This window comes from Anguilla anguilla, chromosome 7 (assembly GCF_013347855.1).
Source record: "Anguilla anguilla isolate fAngAng1 chromosome 7, fAngAng1.pri, whole genome shotgun sequence".
Lineage (NCBI taxonomy): Eukaryota > Metazoa > Chordata > Actinopteri > Anguilliformes > Anguillidae > Anguilla > Anguilla anguilla.
Window position 1 is genome coordinate 39,556,059 of NC_049207.1, and position 26,736 is coordinate 39,582,794.

Below are 26,736 nucleotides of genomic sequence, written 5' to 3' on the forward strand. Positions count from 1 at the left end.
CCAAAAACTTTAGACCAAAGCAAAATGAATTGACAGGGTAGTTGGAACGGTAGTCTGTCTTTAGCCTCATTACACTTATTGCATATGCAATCTCATAAAAAACACGTTTTCAATGTACAAAAATGCCAAGTTACTCAAAAGTATTGATATCAAAATGACGCCAAGTTACGGTACTACAAACAATATAGGCTATCTTGCCTCACCGAAATTACATAAGATGTATTTCAAAGCAATGCTACCCAATATTTCCTCAATTCTTTCAAGTCACTTGGCCCTGTGTGTATAAGCATGCACTACATGGACAGGCCAAACATGTGTGTGGATGGCTCTCTCACAGTCAAGATTGATTGAATAGGCGTGTATATGTACAATTTGTATTGGTATGTATGTATTTCACTGCCCAGCCTTTCTGTTGTGTGAATGATAGTATGTTTCTTGGTATAAGTGTGTGTTCGTAAATGTGAATGTAACATGCAGCGAGGGAAATGTCCCCATGGGGATAAAGAAGTTCTCTATGTATGCATGTACAATATGTATTTTACATGCAGTATTTATTGTACGTAGCAAATATACAATAACTTGCACATGTACTCAAATTCAGTTCAGAAGCAAGTACAAACATGTTTTCTGGAGAAATATGGTTCCTGTAGTTACTCAGCAGCAGTTCTGTCCATTAATTTCAATGTGTTCCATGAGGCAATTCGAAATATTTGACTCTTTCATCTGACACAAAGTTTGCATGATATTGTTAAATGGTAAGGTTACAAAACACAGGGCCAAGTGACTTGAAAGAATTGAGGAAATATTGGGTAGCATTGCTTTGAAATACATCTTATGTCATTTCGGTGAGGCAAGATAGCCTATATTGTTTGTAGTACCGTAACTTGGCGTCATTTTGATATCAATACTTTTGAGTAACTTGGCATTTTTGTACGTTGAAAACGTGTTTTTTTTTTTTTTTAAGAGATATCATTTCTTTTTGCAAAGCGTTTTATTATGAGAGTGAGAAATGCGAAGTGACCCTGTAAGAAACGGTTGTGGATTATGGCTATCCTTGTGTGAATTTGTAGTCTGATGAGCGTGTACTGTTTAGCAGTTTCGGTTTGCTATTTATGTAAAACAGTGGCTGTGACAAAGGGTGCGGTGGCGTACAAGTGTAAAACGAAAGAACGCATATGAAACGCATCAGAAACGCATATGAAATATGGCCAGTGTATGTACTCACGGATTTGACGTCCATCCAACGAGCCTTGACTGACAAAAGAATCAGCAAGCCCGTAGAATTATAACTCCCTAGGTCGCAATTTGTGTAGCCTACTGTCCTGCTCCGTTGTCTGTTATTTCGTGGAGATGCACGTTTAGTGTTTGTAAGGTTAAGGCATTTTGATAGGCTTATCTGCAGGTAGGAATCCTCTTCGCTGTTTTGCTAAACTAGAACCGGAAAACATGATAGTGGAGAATAGGAGCAGACGCATATGTCCCAGCAGGCTTTGCATATGAGAAAATAACAGTGTGAGAGAAATTAGGATGAAATTATGAAATTGCGTAGTTGAAACAATATGTTTTTAGCAGAATGGGCATGTAGGTGAAGGTTGACATGATCACGGAGTATAGTGCAAAGTAGCCTAAATGGAGTGACCATGAGCGAGCTTATATTCCTTATCGAACGGTAGGCTATATATAGCCTAACAGTCGCCATAAAGCGCCAGCTGTTAAAGTGGAGGGTTAAGTAACGTGTGAAATCTATTGCACTCATGTACTTTTGTCATGTTCAGTACTAGTAGTTATAATTATGAGTGAATCATGTTTTTAAATGTAATGTTTTAATGGGGAGTTACAATTACTACGTATGTACGTTCTGCATGTGGCTAGATAGAGAACAGGGCGAAGTAACATGAATATAGAAACGTGGCGTTTGCTGATAAGAAGGTTTTGTACAGTAGCCAAGTGAAGAAATGTAGTTAGTAGAAATGGCACAGCTGTGAACTGGTGTAACTTTTTAATAAAACGAATACATTTGCTGTCATGAAATGCATATGCGTGGCCATGAGTGAGTTTTGGTAAAGCAAATAAGCGTTAGGGGACCTTATTGTGTAAAAGAGGAAATTATCTGCCTGAGGACGAGGCGGGATTCAATCCTTCAACCGGAGGTTTAACAGTCTGTGACTTGGTTAGTGCAGCACCATGACATAGCTATGCAATGCGTGAAATGTCATTAGCAAACCTGTCCGTGGTTTTAAAGAACACAGCCCAGTAAGCACAGAAGAGCTCCCAATTATAAGGGTGGGAGACCCTAGGAAGGTTATTGGGTGAAAAATGCCCCGCACAGGGATAATGCGAGATGGAAGCTGATACAAGGGAATATATATACTCTCTTTATTAGATCATTCACGAGAACCTTCTTTGTGTATCTTCATACACAAATTATCAACGGCCATGGGTGGGCACACGCCAGGCAAGGCAAATGTGGCTAGGACATACAGTACTTCAGACAAATAATGGTACACACTCTGAAAGTTAATCCTGATATGTAACATACAGAGTAACAAATCTCATCAAGCTTACAGTGCAATAGTTCAATAGAGAATTTGTAAGAATCACAAAATGTCTCAAAATCATCAATACAAAAGATATTTCACCGCACCCAGGGTTAAGAATGGTCACGCCATTGAAATTATATTCAAATGAGGGTTTACCATAGAGTATGTCAGGTGGTTCACTACAATCAGTCCTTCAGTGAGTATTGCATGCAATCAAATGTTAAATAATTGGTTTATTGCACTTGCCGAAGATTTAAAGTCACACCAGCACTATTAGGGATCTTGTCTGTTACTACCACCCCATAGCATAAACGACCTAACCCAATGAGTTGACTCACTAATGTGCTCCCACCCGGCTGGGGCCTCATCCCGCAAATAGCCAGCCTGCCGGGGAAAAGAATATTCAGTACGGGAAGCCCTTCTAACATGGACCGTTCCCAGAGCATGGAAACTTTACTCACTTAGCTAATATACGCCCAACAAGGATTTGCGATCTCGCTCAGAACCAGATGCAACAGCCGCTATAAACGTATAAGAAAATTGTCATGATAAGCTGCAAGATATTAATAATGTTACCGTATCAAAACACCAAGCATATTGTTTGACCACTTACTATTAAATAGGTTTACCACGCAAGTCCCCTGCACGTAAGCCGATTCACACGCACAGAAGTAGCCAAAAGCTGCCACGAAGAAAGCATAAAGAGTCAAATATGTCACTACAACAAGGGACTGTTTCTATATCACACCTTGTAAAAAAAAATACCAAAAGCTTTTTAAAACATACCACTGTTTCATTCCCACGCTGGATTCAAGCACTTCCGTACAAACGCGAGGTGCCGTGTCTCGCGTAACCGTATAGGAACCGTCATTCTGTTCATTCCCAGTCCCGATATCTCCCAGGTCCTAAGGTCCCACCCGTTGCACCTGCATTGGTTCTCTTCAAGTTTCTATGTGTAGAACTTTGGTTTAAGGGTCTTGTAATCTCCAATTCCCAACTGGAATTGGGAAATAGGATAATTGCTAATCGATTGGCCAGACAGCTGTTCATCAAACGTGCTATTGGCCCGGGCCTTCTGCTATACAGGGGAGAGCCCACTGAAGCCACACTTATTGAGAGTAAAACTGTCAAAATAAAGGTTTGCATTCATGTCATTTAGAGCAATAAATGAGCACTGAAGGACTGATTCAAACTTTTCTAGAGAAGCAAAAGCCAAATTTAATTCCAATTTCAGTGTGATTTGCTTCAACCAGGGACAGACATGGTTGGACAGAAGACAAAAACAATCTGGGCTCACCCTTCCAAACATCTTGGCAAATTACTGTTAATAAATATGCCACTGTTTTTGTATAACTGAAAGACATGTATGTGCTTTCATTGCATTGTTGTGTGGAGTTTATTGGGTTTAGCCTGCATGTAGGTTACAATATACTGGTTGCGTGAAACACAGTACGGTACATTGAAACAATTTCTACCAATCATTCTAAAGATTTAAGGATTGTAACAGATTTGTCCAGTAGATGGAGGGATTTGGCCATTTTATTCTGTCACTCTGAAAAATAAAACACATCTTTAGTTTTACCCCATCATTTGAGAAGTACTGATAATAGGTAGGGGTCTCCACAGGGCACTGTGGGGGCGACATAGCTCAGGAGGTAAGAGCGATTGTCTGGCAGTCGGAGGGTTTCCGGTTCGATCCCAGCCCTGGGCGTGTCGAAGTGTCCCTGAGCAAAACACCTAACCCTTAACTACTCTGGTGAATGAGAGGCGTCAATTGTAAAGCGCTATATAAATGCAGTCCATTTACCATTTACTTCTGGCCTACTGTTATTGGGCTCCTAGAGTTAAAATTCTAGCTATTTGTTCTGTTTATTCTGATTAGGTTGGGATTATGTTTATATTGTTGGGACATTTATTTATTATTGCTGGTGAGACAGGGTTGCGCAGCTCTGAGTGGATGCATTACCCGGTGTACATTGTGTACCCAGTTTTTACATAGTACATACACCTTGTTGCTTAGTAGTATACTTGCACCTTAACCCTGGCCCCAGCTACCTTCTCTTGGGCCCTGGTGTTAGAGGTTAGGGAGTTGTTTTTAACAGAAACTCAAGAGGTCTAAAACTTGTTGCGGGTACAGATATCATAGGCCCAGGGACTCCCACATCTCAGAGATTCAGAAGTCCTGTGGCACCAATCTCAGAGGTCTAGACTTGGGTTCCACATGTGGCAGGTTCCATACGGTCTCCAAACCCTTTGCAGACTGTAGCTGCACTCTCATCGGGCTGGAGACTTGTATCTGCCGTGTAACCATGGGTCCTGTTAACATTACATCGGGCTTGGTATTCAGAGGCCCAGTGACCACTGGCACAGGCCTCGATCTCTGGGACTTATAGGCATGGCTCCCCCAGGACAAGTTGCAGATGGTCTGAAGACTTGTTATAGCCTGTGTCTGTATTCTCAGGGGATTCGCACCAGATCCAGTATCAGTGGTCATTAAACTTAGTCTCTGGTGCCAGAGCCTGAAGTCCTAGGCTATGCATCTAACCCCATACTCAGGGGTTAAATGACTTAAATTCTACTACTAGGAACTCAGAGGTCTGAAACATGTCATTTAGTACACAGAGGTTTCTTATCAATGACTTAGATCTAGTATTAGAACTCAGAGGTCTCTTCTAAATTGCACCCAGCCCTGGGTGAGCAGCGGGGCTCTGACTCCGAGATGCAAGCATACCTACCACAGTGACCAGAACACTGCACCTCAGTCTGTATGCACTGGTTCTAGTGGGTCTGCATTTAATCAGGAGCCACAATATCTTGTCGTTCTGCAACCGTTTTCAAGGAAGTCCACTTGATTTGATATTGAAAATAATCTACTTGCCAAATGGACAATAGAAACTTGAAAAAGAAATCTAATATGATCATAATAGAATGTTCTGTAAAAATGATGGCTAAGCCATGTTGGACATCACCTGCATCAACCTTTTTTGGGCCAGTCTCCCCAAGGACGAGATGTCTCAAATGCCAGGCACTAATGCAGTGGTCTCCAACCCTGGTCCTGGAGAGCTACAGGGTCTGCTGGTTTTCATAGTGACTCTGCACTTCATGAATCAATTAGAGCAGTTGATTACACAAATAACTCAACTCACCTGGTGTCTTGGGTCTCAACTGGGTGTTGATTTTAAGGTGAAAACAAAAACCAGCAGACCCTGTAGCTTTCCAGGATCAGGGTTGGAGACCACTGCACTAATGAAATGGCAGATTGTGTCATGAATTCCGTGTCTACAAACTGACATGACGAGTGCAGGGAGTTCAAAATGACATAAGAAGAAATCTGTCCATTTTTTCTTCTTCACAAAATACATTCTCAGGCCACCAGGAGTTTTGGTTATAATATTTTATATAAAATTGCAACAATCAAAATGGTAGATAAGTGTAGGCTGCCTGACATGTGGAAAAAGAGGACCACTTATTTTAGAAAATAATATGTTTTTATTATCGAATTGAATATTACATAGCATGTATCTTGAAATGTCAGTTCACAGGTGGTTGGTATGCTGAAAATTAGTGGGGCAGAAAACTTTCCTTTAAAGTGATAATTGGTCTAAACCTGTGTTCATTCATTTTCCTTGATTAACAAGCTTGTCAATGATCTGGATAATCAATTGGCAAGTAACACACAGCTTCTTCACATTGTGTTGGGGAGATTAAATCATGAATTCAATTTAGGAAAATCCATTTTAATCACTAAATGATCAACGTGTATGGAGTGCGCAGAGCAAGTTCTTTCAGGCAATTCTTATGGTACCTAGGGTATTCTATAAGGTAGATAGGGTAGTGCATGCTGGTGTGTGCACTGTAGTATGAAGCAAATCCACTCAGCACCAAACCAAAGATGTTGCATACTTAATGTAAATGTGTGAGTTGTCCTTACTGAAGTACACATTACGAAAAAAGAGTTTCAATAAGTGTACTTAGTTTACCACTCAGTTAACTATCACATCAATATAACCAGAAATAGCAAACCTTGCGCTTCAAGATTGTTTAAAATCTGAGCATTGCAGATCTTTGTGTGAGTGCAGAGAAGGAGGAGGTCTACATGTATCCACAAATAATGTTTATAAAATGTGCACAATTTTGCAATGCAAATAAAAAAATCTCATAGTATTTTCTGATAGTGAATTAATTGCTTCATTGATAATCAAGGAAAATGACAAAATGAAAAAATAGGTAAAGACCAATAATCAGTTTAAGGGAAATATAGACGCCTCATTTTCCCAAATTTTCAGCTCACCAACTGCCACTGCACAGACCATTTTGTTGCCTGCACACATTTGTACACATGGGTTTACTGTCTTGTAGATAAAGTTATTTGTGCAATATGTGTTATTTGGAGCTATATTGATGCTAATTATAAAGGTATTTGATCCATTTATGTCAGTGACTTCTGTTTTTAGACAGATTACTTTTCAGCCTAATTAAGATGTTGGTTTCTTGAATAATTCACTGTGTTAGATGCTCCAGAAATGAACTGAACAAGGAATTAAATTAATTGAGCAACTCAATTAGTTTTAAGCTTAATCAGCTCAGATTCACTGACAGGGGGTTCCCAGAAAATCCGGCACTTGACACATCCTATTCATTTTCTATGGACAGGCGGTACGGTGCATGATGGAAGCAGTTCAGCGACTGTTGTGGTTCTGTTGGTTCTGCATTTGCATAGAATGTACTTCATCCTTGATTTATGTAAATGAAGGCATCCAACATAGCTCGCTCTAGCTCCCAATGTCCCAATGAAGATCACCAAACAAGAGGGGAGAAAGGTGTGTGTGTGTGTGTGTGTGTGTGTATGTTTGTTTGTTTGTGTGTGTAGCATACAGTGCCCTCCAGAATTATTGGCACCCATAATTAACATGAGCAAAAATGTTTATGTTCTTTGATGACTTTCCATTTAATTCAATTGGACTGATTTGAAATGAAAATTATTCCAACTCTGATTTGTGCAGTTAGTGGAGTGGGTAAGTGTGTGTGGTTTGGCTTGTGAGTCTGGGAGTCCAGGACACATTTACTGTGAGGACTTCACAGTAGTTCATTTTTATCCTTATTGATTGGGTACAGTTGTTGAGTCGGACTGTAAATGGTTTCTGACTTAATGTGCGCTCAGTTTTGAAATTAAATTATTCCCCAAACAGAAAAGCAAATCCTTTGTTTGCCCTCCTAGATATCTACTGTTTAAATGATGCATTAATATCCAATCTGAATAATAGCATGTACAATAAAATGCTCAGTGTGTCAGGCGAGGGGGCGGGGATGGACCCAAGCGCAGAGTAAAAAGCCAAAAGTCAAAAAATGGGGAAAACCAAAAGACTTTAATAACTAAACAGGGAACACAGGGAGCCAAACGCCTCGCAGGGCGACTAAGAAAAACACAACAAAAACCTCAAAAATTCACAAGGAAACAAAAATACAAAATCCAAAAAACGTGGGGAACAGGGCAGGCAGCAAAAAACACACAGGTAACAGACAGGAACAAAGGGTACAGAAACAAAAGGATCCAGCGCCTGAGTGAGGGAGAGGGAGACTTAAATAGGGGCGACGCAGACGAGACACAGGAGGGCACAATGAGCAATCAAGCACAGAGAGGGAGGGGAAACACGAGACAATTGGAAACTAATAAATGGATAATGCGAACCAATAAAACAATTAACAGAACAGAAAACCGAGGTGCCGCCATCTGGCGGCCCAACAGAGAAACAACACAGGGGGAAGACACAGAACCCTGACACAGTGTTAGCCTAAGTCAACTCAGATTTGAGACGGTTTTCTCTGAATAAATTGGATGCATGTATTGGACGCATGCAGTCGCTATTTGAAATTTTAACAAAACTGTGCTGGTACACTGTTTTTCTTTCCCATATTCCCATATTCCCCATATTCAGTGAAGGGTTAAACCCACAACTTCTCAAAAACTGGAATAAGAGGCTTTCAATAGTTAAGCAGTCAAAACATTTTCACAGAAATAATGTAATTTGTACACAAATTATTTGCGCAAGAGGTAAGTTAATTTTCATTTATTATAATTTTTATTCCAGACAGGAATTATTATGTTTATCCTAAGCAGACTGTTAGCTCTTGGTTTGGTAAATCTTGTACATCAGAACAATAATGTGATTAATTAACTTGATTAAACTTCCTTTTCAAATGACACCTCTGAGGCAGCTACCCAAGGTAACCACCCAAGTCACATAAGAGCCATAGACCAGCCATAAGAACATGTTCACATGCTTTTTCCCAGGTAATGATAAAGTATGTTAAGCAATCTGTGATCATGACTGACAGACAGTGTGGGATTTTTAAAGTGCAAGGTGTAATAAAGATGACCCTGCGGCTCATCAGCATGTGTTCTCATGACTCTCATCAGTCCATTAATTCAACACAAACTGTACACACCACACATGACATGCACTTGCACATTCCCTCAAGCCTCTAACACACACACACATGCATGCACGTCATGATATGCACACCCATCAGGCTATGCACAGATAACTAGGCTTAAATAAGGTTACTTGGCTGGACACTGATAATGTATAAGATGTTTCCCTACATGTGCATTATTCAATGTTATTTATCGCACACCATGTGCTGCACGTCCCTGTTTTCAAATTCTAATTTTCATCATATAAAAGCAACAATATTTATCTAATAGCACCTAAACTAAATATGCAAATCTAAATTTTAGTAATAATGGCCTGATTAGTCATCTGACAGTATTGGTTGTGTGGCATCTGTCTCCCTGAAAATGGTTGAAACAATCACTTATCCAATGCGAATGTTAAAATCAATATTTTGATGTGCGGTTGGAATTGTAGAAAACCAAGTGCCCTTGAAGAATTTATTTTAGTTTCACAAAATTGATTGGCTTTTAAAAACAACATTTGTATGCTATCGTTATGTTAATAAAACCCCTTGTGATTTCCATGAGTAAGAAAGGCTATTGTTTTTTGTATTGGCGGCTGTGGCTCATAAATTGAGATGCACAACCTTGCTGTTCTTTTGTAGTTACCTGTTTAATGGATGCAGATTCAGATTTGGGCTTAAGATGCATCTCTTCTAGAGGGGAAAAAACTTTTGCTCAGTGTTTAACATAGTTCATCACTTTGACCACACTGCATACAGTATGTTATGCTTATAATTCAGGCATTATTACAGTATCAGTAACATTGACAGTAGCATCATTTTTGGGGCCTCATGTGTCAATGGGCATCTGGTAGACCGGTCAAGTGTTAGTGTTCAGTTGAGTACAGAACCTTTTATTTTTAATATGAGAATATGTCATATTTTCGTACAGAGTCCCTGGAGGAGGTAAATAATAAGAGTGTCTACACAGGATGAGGCACAAGGGAAAAAAAGGTTTTTCTTCTTTTTGTGTAGTACCAGTGTGTTATTAATATTAAAAATGAAAAAAATTTGTGGAACATAAACACACCTGATAAACATCAGCTCTCTGTCCTCTCATTTAAAAAGTATGGGATGAGCTCTGCCCTTCCCTCACAGGGATAAGACCTCTTACATCTGCTGGTGACTTCCCTGTTCTGTAAATTTGATGCAGTATGGAATCACTAAATGGGGTACTATGGTCACAAGAAAGGTAGCCCGATTGATGATAAGCTAAACGTTTTACCCATCCAAATGAATAGTTGTTCATGTAAAATTCTCAGCAGTGTTTCACTGGCCACTGGAGGGCCAGTGGGAAAAAAAGCTTGTTGCAAATTTGAGTAGATTAGTTAGTGGCCAAACTGGTTTCTGTAGCTGAAATAGCTGAGTCCATGGGTAATTAAATAATTTCAGTTTTGCAACCTCACTATAAAACATGCTGAATGTGATGTGCTCTGGCCAGGGTGGTAGTGGCTCCATGGTGGAAATTCTGGTGCTGTGGGTGGGGGAGAAAGGACACATCATGAAATAATGTAACTGTAGGCCACAGACGAAGCAGAGTCGCAGCAGCCAGGAAACGGGAAGCCACCATTGAAAGGAGAGTGAGCTGCTTGGGCAGCATTGACAACAGCATCTGTGTTTGCTCTGAGATGGCCAGGACTCCGGTGACCGCTCTAATTGATACTGGCTCCACTATTAGTTTAATTCAAACAGGGCTGTTAGCACATAGCTGTGGTTAGCCATGGACATTAAACTAATGGTGCAGTCAGCTAACTAGTATTAGTAGTAGGTCACTGCAGACTACTGATGCTGTTGGGCCTGTTCACCCATCAAGCAGGAATCCTTTCAAGCAGACATTGTTTAGCCCTGCATCTTTGGCCTGGGTGCCCTAGCTAGCGCTGGGGTGGTCACTGACACAGCTAAGTAGTGTGCCCTTCTCAAGGGCCAGCGCCTGCCACAACTGCCCTCTGGAGGCCATGGTGATGGACATAAGCCCACACACATCAGGCAGTGACCCCGGTGCCTCCGAGCCGCCCAGCGAACAGGGGTAGAGGCGGAGATTCTGGAGGTGGCAGCAGTGAAGGGGAGGAAGAAAAAAGGCTCCAGCCATCATTGTGGCAGAGATAAGAAGGGGCGAGGTGTGAGTCTTGTCCAGCAGTCGTCAGTGCCCTCCAGCTCAGGTCAGCAGCAGCTACTGCACCCCAGTAACAGTTATCCTCAGCTGTTGCACCTAGTTGTTCACAGCCACAGCACCTGAGCAGCAGCAGTCTGCAGCCGCCGCATCTGAGCAGCGACAATCCACATGTAACCCGTTAGAAAAACAGCAATGCTTTAAAATAGTCCTGTAGCTTTAAGAAAGGGAGGCTCCCTACCTAACTTGTTAGGAGGACTTGTTTTGCATCTCTAATTAGTTTTATTGGCTGTAACAGGCAGTAATGTCTTAAGATTATTCTGGAAAATAGTTAGCCCCGCCCACTCCCAGGGACTTGGTTGAGACTGTTTGTCGCACAGGAGAGTGCACAGCAAGAGGGGAGAATGTGAGAGAGAAAAAGACGATCAGAAACAGAAAATCATAATCGTTAATTTAAGCATTAAACCTAAAGAGTAGCTCCTTAAATGACCCAGGGACCAAATATTTTCCATATCGCACACTTCAGTCTCTTTCCTAGGGATCTTGGTAAGTTTAAATTTGAAATTTAGCTAAAGTATCGCCATTGTAGCAGCAACATGTGTGTTATTAACTCCGTGTTTCCTTGAAAATAGCATGTGGGGAAAAACAGGACCCAGCCTGGGCCAGAAGAGCTGGGTGTTCTCCTCACACTGTTGAATACTTATTCAAAATATACACTTCACAGAGTCTGATGCAACTGGATTTATTGCAGGTAATTCAAAGATAACATGCAAGAACCCGGGCTGATCTGCACATATCAATACAAACTGTCTCAAAGCATTCCACAAGACACTTCACAGAAAACACATAAGCCGCACACACACACACACAGACAAGGCACACACACACACAAGACATACAAGACATACAAGACATACTCCCCTGGGGCCGAACACTCCCTTTTATCCAATCTTAGCTCCTCCTGTTGTGGAGCTCAAGCTTGGACTGTCCCTCATGCTAACATCATTTTACTTTACTCTTTTCCCACACATCATTGTTTCTCATTTTTCAGACACCATTATTTCCCAATTCTCGGACACCATTATTTATCAGCCCCTTCCTTCCTTATTTTTTTAAAAATGATAGTGCTCGTCTCCCACTTGAATCTCCCTCCCCCTTCTATCATAAATCACATATTCTGACAACACATTTTCCGGAAAAGGCAGAAGCTTCCGTTAGTTCCACAGATGTGCTTGTATACAGCTTAATTAGCAGGGCAGAAATTATGTGTGTATTACGTGTTTGTTCTAATCGCACCTATTTTAGTATGAAGCGCTTCCCTGCTGCCGGTTGTTAATCTTATGGCTAAGGTCGACCTTGGTCCACCTGCATCCTTCCTCTTTTGCTAGCCGGATGATACGTCAGGGAGGAGACAGTTGGTGCTCATTAATACATTTCTTTCCCATATACACTGGGCCTGTGCTCTCTAATTACATATCTTTCCCCATACAATGGGCTTGTGTTTTTTGAGTACATCTATATTTATTTCCCACAAGCATTAGCCACACGTGGTATGTATAGCTATTGAGTTTCTCTCATATAAAGTTGAATGCTATTTGACAGCGTGAATGGCACTGTTATAGTAGTTCTATCATACGTGTATGAATGTGCCATGCAATAACCTTGTGTTGATTTTAAGTAGGTTATAGCTCATTCAAGGTAGCTATTAGTTGAGCCTATGCACTTTAATGGAGTTAGCTAATGCAGTACTGTTAGAAACCATGCACTAGCACTTAGCAAGTGCACTACAGTGGGGTATATAATGTAGCCATATCTTCTATTGTGCATGACAATGAAAGAGTGTTAGTTCACATACATTTAAATGATTTTACAATCAACAAATGATTTACCTGATTGTTAAAGGTTTATTGCCATGTATTTGTATTGAGTTCATGGTTTAAAAATTATTTGCTACAGTTACATGGAAAATACCTTGATCATAATTCATGATTAATGGTTAAAGAGTGATAGAATATTTGAAAAAATGAAACTGTACAGTTGAACATTTATAAAGTGTACTATTTGGTTTATTAGTAACACTTTTACACTGTTGAGGTTGCAATGATGCCTTAAAGAAAAAAACTAAGATTGAGAAAAGTATTCAGTTGTTATAATAGCCTGTTATCATACAGGCTGGGTTTTTTGGATACCCGAGAAGAAACCTGTGAACCTAGGATTCTCTCCCTGACGAGGGAGATGGCGAGCCGACCAACTTGATCAACTTGATTCATCTTCATCCATTTGAAGAAGGACCCCCTGATACCCCTTGTTTCTCCCAACCCCACTCCGGTGTGGTAGGATTGTGATTGAGAAATTACACAATTTTATTTGATACTTTATTTTTTGTAAAAAGGGTGCACCCAACCAACAAAACTGACTTGAAACTAACTAAATTGAACTTGACCAATTGAACTGAACCAGACTGAACAGAAGACATTCAGAACTTAATGGACAGTGAATACAGTTACAACACTCAGGACATTGATATGAAAACAAATGAATGTGTTTGAATATGATAAGTAAATGGCGGCTTTACCTGTTGTCATTACATTTTCTTTAATACAGTTCTAACCATTTTGCACTTACTTTCTGGCTCCAGTTGTTCATTGTGTCCATCTCTTTATTCATAACCTCTCCTTACGAACCTAGCTTTAACCCGAAAATATTTACCTACTGTTAACTGACCCTTTAGGTGAGTTACACAGTTCGCGCACCTGAGCAGCAGCAGTCCGCAGCCGCCAACCCCGAGCAGCAGCCAGCAGTCACCACACCACAGAAAGGGCTCAAAGTCATGTCACCCTCCTGTTTGGGTGCCAGACTTTGTTAACGTGGGGACTAAGTTAAGGCAAGCCTGGTCATTGTTTAGGGCCACAACCGCGAGGGGGGGCCACACGACCATGAGCGGGGGCCACACGAGCCAATGTTTATCTAAGGTAAATAAAGTTATTTTACATTGTAATTTACAAAGTAATTACATTGTTCATCCCCTATCGCGGAACTACCGGTATAAATTTTAAATGGAATGGCAACAGAACATTTCATAATAATGTCACTTGGCCCTGTGTTTTTTAATTTTACCATTTTACAATGTCATTCAAACTTTGTGTCAGATCAAAGTGTCAAATATTTCTAATTGCCTCATGCACCACATTTAAATTCATGTACAAAACTTCTGGTGAATAACTACAGGAAGCATATTCCTCCAGAAAAAATGTTTTTACTTGCTTGTCAACTTCATTTTACTAAATGTACGAGTTCTTACATATTGTACATACATACATAGAAAACTTCTTTATCCCCATGGGGACATTTCCCTCACAGCATGTTACATTTACATTTACGAACAGATATTTATACCAAGCAACATACAATCATTCATGCAAAAGAAAGGCTGGGCAGCTAAAAACATACATACCAATACAAATTGGACATATAGACGCCTATTCAATCAATCTTGACTCTTACAAACCCATCCACACATATGCTTGGCCTGTCCATGTACTGCATGCTTATACACACAGGGCCAAGCAGAGGCGTCATTAGGTGGGTGCGGGGGGTGCGGACCACACCAAGTGACACCACCAGAAGGGGGTGACATCGAAATGACTGGCAATAATTTTTTTATGCAGTGTTTTGTGTAGCGACGAGTTTGAACAGCTAATTTCTCCGAAGAAGTTTACTGCCAGTTGATTTAATTAGCGGGCTAAGTGACTTCAAACAATTGAGGAAACATTGGGTAGCATTGATGTGGAGTACAGTTTATTTCATTTTGGTGAGGCAAGATAGCCTATATGGATTGTAGTACAACTTGGTGTCATTTTGATATCAATACTTCTAATGGCAGGCCTAGATTTTGCCAGTTTGAATGAATGAGTTATAGACAGTGTATGTCTTGTATGTGTGGGTAACTTGGCATTTTTGTATGTTGAAAACGTGTTTTTTTATGAGATCTCAAATACTTGTCAATGACAATTTGTTCCAGGAGTGGGCGTCATGAGGGATCTTCCTTTAGCCAGGCCTTTGTAATCTCTCAGAAAAGTCACTCCTCATCCAATGCGGGTAAACATTCCCATATTTGGTATGCATTTTCAAAATAAAACCTCATAGTGAAAATGATAGTTAAGTGCTGAGTATTTAATCCCCAGACTGCCAGCATAACAGCCAGGTCTGCTGAGATATAGAAAAGAGAACAGAGGAACCTTTGGCCCTGATTGTGGATTTCAGGCTCTGAGTTTCTACAGGTTAGTGAAAGTGTAACTTTCTAAGCGCTGTGACTAAACTTAAGTGGCATGCTGGGTTTAAATCACTTTTTTGCACTATGTGCTCATAATCTAAATTGCATGCTGAATTACAGTACCTACTTCTTTCTTATCACATTTTACAATTGTGTACACAGTTGAACACGCACGCATACTCATTCAAACATACATACCAAACACTTGCTGTGTACACACATGCTTAAACATACATATGTAGGGATTACTACAGCCTTTTATATGAATATGAATTATGCTCACTGTCTCAAAAACATAGCAACATACCACCAAGCTGCCTGCAGGTGTCTAATTCAAATCCGATGATACACTGTAGATCTCAAATTTCCTGTCAGCAGCTGCCCACTTCCATTTCATGAAATATTGCTGCAAACTATGTAACATAACTTACATAAATTGATGGTTGGCTATCATGTCTGTAATGTTATTTTTTTTGCCTGTTATAAATATTCAATTTAATATAATTTATATGTATAGTGGTTTGTAGAGACACTGTCACAAAGAAACCTAACAAAAAAAAAACTAGGCCTGGACACCCCAGAATGAGGAAATGAGAGAAAAAAAAACCCCAGAGGGAAGTAAATCACTAAAATACTGGCAAAAAAACTCCCCTATGGGAAAACTGTGAGGAACCTAGTTTTCATGAGGGAGCCTATCCTCCACTGGTGTAATGGGAAAGATAGACACGAATATAATGGTAACAGAAATGTACTGAGTGATCCATAGGCACAAATAGCCAAATGTGATTATTACAGGTTACAGTCTGAGATATAAAACTAGCTGGTAAGCGCACCAGTTGTTGTTGCCTATTCAATCAATCTTGACTCTCACAAACCCATACACACATATGCTTGGCCTGTCCATGTACTGCATGCTTATACACACAGGGCCAAGCAGAGGCCTTGTAAACACCTCACAGCTAGACCAATGAGGGTTTGTAGCTGGAGGGGACGGCACCGCGTGTTTTCCCTTGGCTGGTGTGATTCAAAACCGGAGATGTTAGTTATTTTTCCTCTGTTCGTAAGAACAGGGCACAATTATACTTAAGAATGCACTGGTTCTGTCACCACGGGTCAGATATGAAGACTCTGCTTCAGAGCCCGCTTAAGACTGGCCTGAAACGGACCAGTAGCATTCTGGTTACTCTCCGTTCGCAAACGGGGCTATGCTGTCATCAGAGATATATCTGATCTGTCGCCGGACTGTCAATATTCCAATGGGAGCATCAGAATATTCACAAATGCGCGGAACAACACATCAAATATATCCATGACCACAGCAAGTAAGCGTAACAGTTACTAGGTTTTACCCTCGTGATAATCTGACTCCATATTAAATTATAATTTAAAATTTGGGTTTAACTATACGTGGAACTTGGGAGTGGTTACACTCGACTCTATCTTGTGCCAGCATTCCTCAATATATGCTCCCGGGTTTAGCACTATTGTTAAATCTCAGTTTGTTGAGGAATCCAGAGGGTAGGAGGCGGACCACCATAATACATGCCTTCCTTTGTGCATGGATAGTGCATAGATAGTTATGAGCCCAGGACGGTGCGTATCTATCGGGCTCCTTCAGGCGAATTTGACAAGAACCGGCGTATAACGCCAATGGGTCCTCTTAAGCCAAAACACCAGAACCAATACCACCAATCCCGTTAGCGGGCAGATCGTGGTCGCCTATCTAACTTGAAGACCTCACTAAAGACGTTCGCTGTACTAGACCCCTGATCAGTAGGTCCTAGTCATAATTGTCTCCCTGAGTATTTAATCGGAATTTCGGCTGAAAAGAAGATTAAATGGATTAGAGTCATGAAGACCACGCAAGTTAAAAATAAGAAGAATTTATTTAACAGGCAGGTAGCTCATTAGCTTCAAATTCAAAATCAATTATAAGGTTTAAAAACATAAATACAGAGTAAAAAGTTCTTACCCAGCCTGTTTAGCTACACACAAAATCACAGAGTCTGCACAGTGTGGGAAGTCGGTTACGATCTTCCTTGTCTAGCTACACACAGAGCACAGAGTATGTGCAATGCGGGAAGTCGATTACGATCTTCCTTGTCTATCTACACACAGAGCACAGATTATGTGCAACGTGGGGAAGTCGTTTACGATCTTCCTTGTCCAGCTACACACAGAGCACAGAGTATGTGCAATGCGGGAAGTCGATTACGATCTTCCTTGTCTATCTACACACAGAGCACAGATTATGTGCAACGTGGGGAAGTCGATTACGATCTTCCTCGATTGCTTCGTCTCCCTTCCTTTTAAGCTAAATCCCGCGTTTGGTCTAGGCGGTATTGCCATAAATTAACCTGGCCGAGTCAAATCTGGAATTCCGGCCCCCACCATTTGGAGGCGGTTGTTAAAACAATTAGTGGGGAAATTGGGAAAAGGAGATGATTACCAGAGAGAACATTCCATTGTGGTAGTTTTTCCCTGAGTTTCTAAAACTATGTTTTTTTAATTGCTTGAATTACCTTGAATACGTCCATACCAAACATGTCAAGTGGATGTAATATTATGATGCAGTTGTCATGAAAATACCCTTTTGTTGAACCATTTTACATGCAATCCATGTTATTATTACATAAGGCATAATACAATAATACAATGAAAAAATGTGCATGGCTTGTAAGGTTTTACGGGGTTTTTGAATATGACAAACAGATGGTTTAGAGTCCAGATCCAGAAAAGAAATAAAAAGTGTAATGGCAGATGGGCCCACATAAGGGCACTGTGGTACTGTTAAGAACAGTTGCCCCACCATTTTGCCAGAGGCTGGGTGATCTTAATGACCCCAACACACACCCCCACAACCATAGACAAAGAGACCAGTTCCCCTTATCTTAGTTGTGTCCAGATGGCAACATTCCAGAGGCCCAATGGCCTGCTCATCCTGAGGAAGTCCGAGTAACTTATTGTTTTAGCACACGGCTCTGGGTTCTTTGAAGTCCAGTGATGAGTCTCAGCCTGCAGGTTCATTCAAATGCCAGCCTTTTCTGGGTCCCAGTTTGACTTCCCTCTTACAGCGTCACTAGGGGGGCGCGGACCGCACCAAGTGACACCACCAGAAGGGGGTGACACCGAAATGACTGGCAATAATTTTTTTGTGCAGTGTTTTGTGTAGCGACGAGTTTGAACAGTTAATTTCTCCGACAAAGTTTACTGCCAGTTGATTTAATTAGCGGGCTAAGTGACTTCAAACAATTGAGGAAACATTGGGTAGCATTGCTGTGGAGTACAATTTATTTCATTTTGGTGAGGCAAGATAGCCAATATGGATTGTAGTACAACTTGGTGCCATTTTGATATCAATACTTCTAATGGCAGGCCTAGATTTTGCCAGTTTGAATGAATGAGTTATAGACAGGGTATGTCTTGTATGTGTGGGTAACAATTTGTTCCAGGAGTAGGCATCATGAGGGATCTTCCTTTAGCCAGGCCTTTGTAATCTCTCAGAAAAGAGTCACTCCTCATCCAGTGCGGGTAAACATTGCCATATTTGGTGTGCATTTTTAAAATAAAACCTCAAAGTGAAAATGACAGTTAAGTGCTGAGTATTTAATCCACAGACAGCTAGCATAACAGTCAGGTCTGCTGAGATATAGAAAAGAGAACATTACATTATTACATTACATTACAGGCATTTAGCAGACGCTCTTATCCAGAGCGACGTACAACAAGTGCATTAGTTCAAAGTGCAGAGGTGCAAAAGAAACACACTAGAGTTAAGTAAAGATCGTAGTGCCAGAAGTGACCACAGATCAGGACTCCAACCCTGTAGAGTAACCTCTTCAGCAAACAACAATCCTACTAAGTACAAACTAGCAGTGGAACAGAGGAACCTTTGGCCCTGATTGTGGATTTCAGGCTCTGAGTTTCTACAGGTTAGTGAAAATGTAACTTTTTTTTCTAAGCACTGTGACTAAACTTAAGTGGCACGCTGGGTTTAACTCACTTTCTCACACTATGTGCTCATGATCTAAATTGCATGCTGAATTACAGTACCTACTTCTTGCTTATCGTTGATCTTACAATTGTGTACACAGACGAACATGCACGCGTGCTCATTCAAACATACATTACAAACACTTGATGTATACACACACACATGCTTACACATACATATGTATGGATTCCTATGGCCTTTTAGTAGTTACCAGTACAGGCACAGCAATGAATGTGAGCCGTTTCAACTCAAAAAATAAAATCAATATACCTGCCTTAAAGACATTATTGTGTGCCAGTTTCTATACGACCGGTAATGTTTCCTAGTGACAAACTCTCCGTGCTGTATAGGTATGGGACATGCCGCCCCACCAAGACGTATCTTGGTGGGATGGCATACCTGATTGCATGATGCGGTGAGGCTTGATTGAATGATACGGCTGAGGCAGACAGGCAGGACTGGGGGCGGAGCGTGGGTGGGAACCAGGAACCTGAAACCAAGGCAAACCCCATGCGCTCACACACACACAAAAGCATACATACAAAACTAAAAAAAAAAAATATATATAAATAAATAAAGAAAGAAAAACAGGAACAGAATGGAAACTCAGGCAGACGTCCTGACAGTGACGAAACTCATGTGACTTGAAACATCATGTGACATAATGTCACGAAACAATTCAAATTAACCATATTAAAAGTGTGCTGCACAGCTGTGCACAATAGCTAATGGTACTTAATGATAACCTTTAACACTAGAAAAGGCCAAAGTTGATGGCATCATATGTTTAGACTTTAAAATGCAAATTACTTCAACACCGCAAATGCAATACACTCCTCCTTCCATGACTTTTCCTAAATAGCAGGGCTTAAAATAACTGCATTGATAGAATTTTTTTTAATTGACTCATTAAGTAAATACAGGCATTTTGTGCCATTTTCTTTACAAAACCCCCTTGCCAGACATTAGGTAACATGCTGACGTGTGAATGGGTTGCTCTCTCCTCCGGCACGGTATTAGGCAACTGAATGACTGATGCTTTGATAGAAATTACTGGGTCAAGCACTATTGAAACTGATTTAGCAAATATAATCACAAAATGAATTAACTGAAATTGTTTGATGAAGATGATTTATGTTGATTATTGACTTCAGCGTGGGGATAAATAATCACAGGCATTGTAGTCATAGAAGTGACGGGTTTAACTCCGTGGCGAATACGCCTCCAACATACTTTCAGTTTTTCACTGAAACGGTGACTTTGAATAGACTACTCTGAATAGGCTACAGGATGACAAAAACGCAAGCAAACGGGACCAGAGGAAGCACTGAAATTACTGATGAATGACTTCATCATGGACCTGGCATGCAATCTGCATGAAAATTACATGAAGTCAAAGACAGATGCGGTAGCCACTAAAGCAGCCATGGTTGCAGCATCTGTCCACACACCCGTCACTCCTGGGGAAAAAAAAAGCACTGCTAGGTCGGCAAATGCAGACAGAATAAGGCTAAAGTCAGCTGTGTGACATGCAATCGATTTGTGTGCTGTCCCTGCTCACACAAAGTTCCATTTGGAACTGATGAGTAAGAGGAGAGAGAGAGTAGCCTAGATAGGTAAAAGCTCAAACGAGATAGCGGGAGCAAGGCAAATGAGAAGTGAGCAGCATTTGTAATCACCAAAGAAATGACTACTCTTAAATATTGCACAAAACTACTGTTTTCAACATATGTTTCATAATCTTTATGAAATTAGGTGCTGAAGTCGATAAACTTTGTAATGTCCCAGGCGGCACTACTTATGCTTTCGTTCAAAATCTTATGACTTTCCACCCTAATACCAGTGATATAACATATGTTAAACTTTCCTTCATGAACCATTAGCTATTACCTTCCATAGTATATTACTATACTGTGCAGTGTCATGCATCCTGTAAAGTGACAGCATTTTCAGTTTCATTGTCCTTAAGCTGAGATATTGCTTTATAAATCATTCATAGATGCGTTATGTAATATTCCAATGTATTTCCTTTAGAGTGACACCAGTTTCAGTATTTCTAAAGCTAAGGTAATGCCTTATGATACATAAATCGATGCTTAATGTAGTGCTCTACTGGTTCACCCTTTAGCGTGAAATAATTAGCATTCAGACTTATGGTATTTCTTTCTTTCTTTAATGATTTCTAAAATCATTCATAGATGCTTTATTATTATACTGTACATCCTTAAAAGTGATATCATTTTCAATATCCTAAATAATAAGGTATTTCTTCTAAAGTTTAAAGTATTGACTTATAATCAATATAGATGCTTATTGTAGTAGTTTTCTGGTTAATGTAAAACATTTAACATTCATAATTTTGAGGTATTTCTTTCAAAATCATTAATGGCACACATTTAATGCAAGAGATATTTAGTGCCATTGTAATCAGCCATTAGCCAGTTGACCTTGTTGGTTATGTCACTTTTGGCATAGCTTGTTGCTATGCGTGGAGTTTGCATGTTCTCCCCATGTTCGCGTGGGTTTACTCTGGGAACTCCGGTTTCCTCCCACACTCAAAGGCTGACCAAGGCACTGTCCTCAGTGTTGGAGTTGGAGTTGTTGGAGTTGGTCCCCGGGCACTGCACTGTGGCTGCCCACTGCTCCTAAGTAACTAGGATGGGTCAAATGCAGAGGACAAATTACCCCACAGGGTTCAATAAAAAGTATAACTTATATCTTTATGAGATACATTTTGTTTAAAGAGTTGAGTGATGACTTGTCTGGCCCATATGCTCATTGTCCACATGTGTGTATTGGCAAGAGCACCAAACTTGTACAATCTTTTGAAAGGTGGTCTGGGTTTGTTAAAATGCAAATGCTTTTCTGGACACCAAACTTGCACAGTTCTGAAATGGCAAAGACTGTGCTTTGCTGTGGTTATCAATTTGAAATGAAAGTACTTTCAAAGCGGCTTTACCGGAAAGCATGGCTTTTCCGAGAAATAAGTCTCGCAATGCAAGTAAGCATGACCATATTTGGTATGTATTTTCAAAATGAAACTTGAAAACTGAAAATGACAGTTAAGTGCTGAGTATTTAATCTCTAGACAGCCAGCATTACAGCCAGGTCTGCTGAGATATGGAAAACAGAACAGAGGAACCTTTGGCTCTGATTGTGGATTTCAGGCTCTGAGTTTCTGCAGGTTTGTGAAAATTAAACTTTTTTTCTAAGCGCTGTGACTAAACTTAAATGGCAAGCTCGCTTTATCTCACTTTCTTGCACTCATGATGTGCTCATGATCTAAACTGCATGCTGACTTACAGTACCTACTTCTTGCTTATCGCTGATCTTACAACTGTGTACACAGACGAACATGCACGCATGCTCATTCAAACATACATTACAAACACTTGATGTATACACACACACATGCTTACAAATACATATGTATGGATTCCTATGGCCTTTTATATGAATATGAACTTTGCTCACTTTGTTTCAGAAACATAGCAACATACCACCCAGCTGCCTGAAGGTGGTTAATTCAAATCTGATGATACACTAAAGATATCAAATTTCCTGTCAGCAGCTTCCACGCCATTAAATATTGTTGCAAACTAAGTAACATAGCTTACATAATTTGGTGGTTGGCTATCATGGCCCTCATCGTGGTGTTATTTTTTTTCCTGTTATAAATATTAAATTTAATCAAATTTATGTGTATAGCGGTTTGTACAGAGACATGGTCACTAAGACACTTTGTGGAAAAACAGAAAAAGGAAACAAAAACTAGGCCTGGATGCCCCAAAATGAGGAAATGAAATTAAAAAAAAATAATAAAGAAATGTGTATGCCATATTTTGAAATGGAAGTGTTTTTAATGGGCTATTGTATGTCGGTGGAGTAATTATATGGCTAGCTTACATTCATTTAGAAATGTGGCAGTACAGGGTAGCTACAGTAGCTTAGTTTAAAAGTAGTTACCAGTACAGGCACAGCGATGAATGTGAGCCATTTCAACTTAATAAAAAAAATTTAAAAAAATAAAAAAATAAAAAAATAAAATCAATATACCTGCCTTGATGTCATTAGCTTGTGCCAGTTTCTATACGACCGGTAATGTTTCCTAGTGACAAACTCTCTGTGCTGTATAGGTATGGGGCATGCCGCCCCACCAAGGCGTATCTTGGTGGGATGGCATACCTGCCATCCATCCCAATGTACTGTAGATACTCACTTTCACTGTATTTTATCTACAGATCTGTAAAACTAAGAAAAGGAGGAGGTTAGCTGATATCTTGATTTGTGGAATATACATGTGTTTATCACACTCTCCACCACCGGCCCTTCTTTTCTGCAGTCATCCTCCTCTTCTTCTTAGTATTTTAGCTGCTTCCTCTTCGACATTCATCATGCAAGGTCCTGTGCATGCCTCATCACAATAATGCTTGACGGGACTGTGGCACCCAATGGGAAGTAATATATAGAGAAGCAATTACAGAAAGCAAATTTTGCTCCAAAAATGCCAGTGCGATAATGTATTTTTATTATGAACAAATTAAGGATTGGCACTTCAACATTTAAATAATTGCAACAGAAGTGGAAATGATTTTTGTGTTGCATAACAGTGTAAATTGGGATGTCAAAAGACAAGCAACATAATCCTAATCACAAAACCCTATCCCCAATCATAACTGTCACCCCAAAACTATAGATGGTAAATGGACTGTATTTATATAGCGCTTTTTCCCGGAACTATAGAAACACAAAGTGCTTTACAATTAATGGCTCACATTCACCCATTCACACATACACTCACACACCAATGGTGAAAGGTAGCCATGCAAGGTGCCAGACAGCTTGTCAGGAGCGATTAAGGGTTGTGTCTTTCTCAAGGACATTCCAACACTTTTCGCCTAAACTGTCTGATTGTCAAAAGCCACTCTACCTCCTGAGCTTCTGCCACCCCCTAACCCTATCCCACAATGCTAATCCTAGGGTTAAATCATGATCCTCACCATGAACTATAATCTCCTGGTCCTAAATTCTAATCCTAAATCTCAATTTTAACCATAGTCTCAATGCCCAGCCCGAAACAAATTGTCTCATAAAGGCTCCATATAGCATATCATCAAATCATACAAAAGCAAATGTCATGGTTCCTAAAGAGTGATATGAAAACTTCTTCATGCAACATATGCCAAATTTTCCATCACCAACAATGTCACCTGGCGAAAGGCCAAATGTTATAAAGGGTGATATAAAAACATGCTTATGGAGAATGCTAAGCTAATTGTGACGAAACTCATGTGACTTGAAACATCATGTGACATGATGTCATGAAACAATTCAAATTAACCATATTAAAAGTGTGCTGCACAGCTGTGCACAATAGCTAATGGTACTTAGTGATAACCTTTAACACTAGAAAAGGCCAAAGTTGATGGCATCAGATGTTTGGACTTTAAAATGCAAATTACTTCAACACCACAAATGCAATACACTCCTCCTTCCATGACTTTTCCTAAATAGCCGGGCTTAAAATAACTGCATTGATAGAATTTTTTTAAATTGACTCATTAAATAAATACAGGCATTTTGTGCCATTTTCTTTACAAAACCCCCTTGCCAGACATTAGGTAACATGCTGACGTGTGAATGGGTTGCTCTCTCCTCCGGCACGGTATTAGGCAACTGAATGACTGACGCTTTGATAGAAATTATTGGGTCAAGCGCTATTGAAACTAATTTAGCAAATATAATCACAAAATGAATTAACTGAAATAGTTTGATGAAGATGATTTATGTTGATTATTGACTTCAGCGTGGGGATAAATAATCACAGGCATTGTAGTCATAGAAGTGACGGGTTTAACTCCGTGGCGAATACGTCTCCAACATACTTTCAGTTTTTCACTGAAACGGTGACTTTGAATAGACTACTCTGAATAGACTACAGGATGACAAAAACGCAAGCAAATGGGACCAGAGGAAGCACTGAAATTACTGATGAATGACTTCATCATGGACCTGGCATGCAATCTGCATGAAAATTACATGAAGTCAAAGACAGATGCGGTAGCCACCAAAGCAGCCATGGTTGCAGCATCTGTCCACACACCCATCACTCCTGGGGGAAAAAAGCACTGCTAGGTCGGCAAATGCAGACAGAATAAGGCTAAAGTCAGCTGTGTGACATGCAATCGATTTGTGTGCTGTCCCTGCTCACACAAACAATGAAAGCTGTGTGTTCCATTTGGAACTGATGAGTAAGAGGAGAGAGAGAGTAGCCTAGATAGGTAAAAGCTCAAACGAGATAGCGGGAGCAAGGCAAGTGAGAAGCGAGCAGAATTTGTAATGACTGAAGAAATGACTATTCTTAAATATTGCACTTGAACTACTTTCTCCGTTTTGTGTTTTGCTTGTTTTGCACATTTTTGTTCTTTTCTGAATGTGCCTGTAGTACGCCTTGGCACATTTTCCCTTACCTATGTAACAAAACAAATTAGCACAAAAAATGTTGAAATTGATGCAGCCATCGCCTTTATTTCAAGAAAATAATTTTTCAACATAATGTTTCGTAATCTTTATGAAATTAGGTGCTGAAGTCGATAAACTTTGTAATGTCCCAGACTGCACTACTTATGCTTTCGTTCAAAATCTTATGACTTTCCACCCTAATACCGGTGATATAACATATGTTGAACTTTCCTTCATGAAACATTAGCTATTACTTTCCATAGTATATTACTGTACTGTGCAGTGTCATGCATCATGTAAAGTGACAGCATTTTCAGTTTCATTGTCCTTAAGCTGAGATATTGCTTTATAAATCATCCATAGATGCGTTATGTAATATTCCAATGGTAAGGTAATGCTAAGGTAATGCCTTATGATACATAAATCGATGCTTAATGTAGTGCTCTACTGGTTCACCCTTTAGCGTGAAATAATTAGATTATTCAGACTTTTGTGGTATTGCTTCTAAAGTTAGGGTATTGACTTATAATCAATATAGATGCTTATTGTAGTAGTTTTCTGGTTAATGTAAAACATTTAACATTCATAATTTTGAGGTATTTCTTTCAAAATCATTAATGGCACACATTTAATGCAAGAGATATTTAGTGCCATTGTAATCAGCCATTAGCCAGTTGACCTTGTTGGTTATGTCACTTTTGGCATAGCTTGTTGCTATGCGTGGAGTTTGCATGTTCTCCCCATGTTCACGTGGGTTTACTCTGGGTACTCCGGTTTCCTCCCACACTCAAAGACATTCATGTTAGGTGCGCTCCTGCAGTTGCCCTTGACCAAGGCACTGACCTCAGAACTGGAGTTGGTCCCCGGGCACTGCACTGTGGCTGCCCACTGATCCTAAGTA

At 40.1% G+C, this 26,736-nt stretch overlaps 2 protein-coding genes across 2 annotated transcripts in view; both read left to right on the forward strand.

Annotated features, from left to right (window-relative positions):
* LOC118232559 (interferon-induced very large GTPase 1-like) overlaps window positions 1-11,026 on the forward strand; it is a 21,493-nt gene extending 10,467 nt beyond the window's left edge. The window contains exon 2 of the mRNA XM_035427624.1: window positions 10,918-11,026. Coding sequence (XP_035283515.1) covers window positions 10,918-11,026 — 109 coding nt within the window. The remainder of the gene's footprint in view (window positions 1-10,917) is intronic.
* A 4,302-nt stretch (window positions 11,027-15,328) lies between these two features.
* The window catches only part of LOC118232010 (interferon-induced very large GTPase 1-like), a 28,248-nt gene continuing 16,840 nt past the window's right edge, over window positions 15,329-26,736 (forward strand). Inside the window, exon 1 of the mRNA XM_035426516.1 lies at window positions 15,329-15,386. The gene's annotated coding sequence lies outside the window, so the exon portion shown is untranslated. The remainder of the gene's footprint in view (window positions 15,387-26,736) is intronic.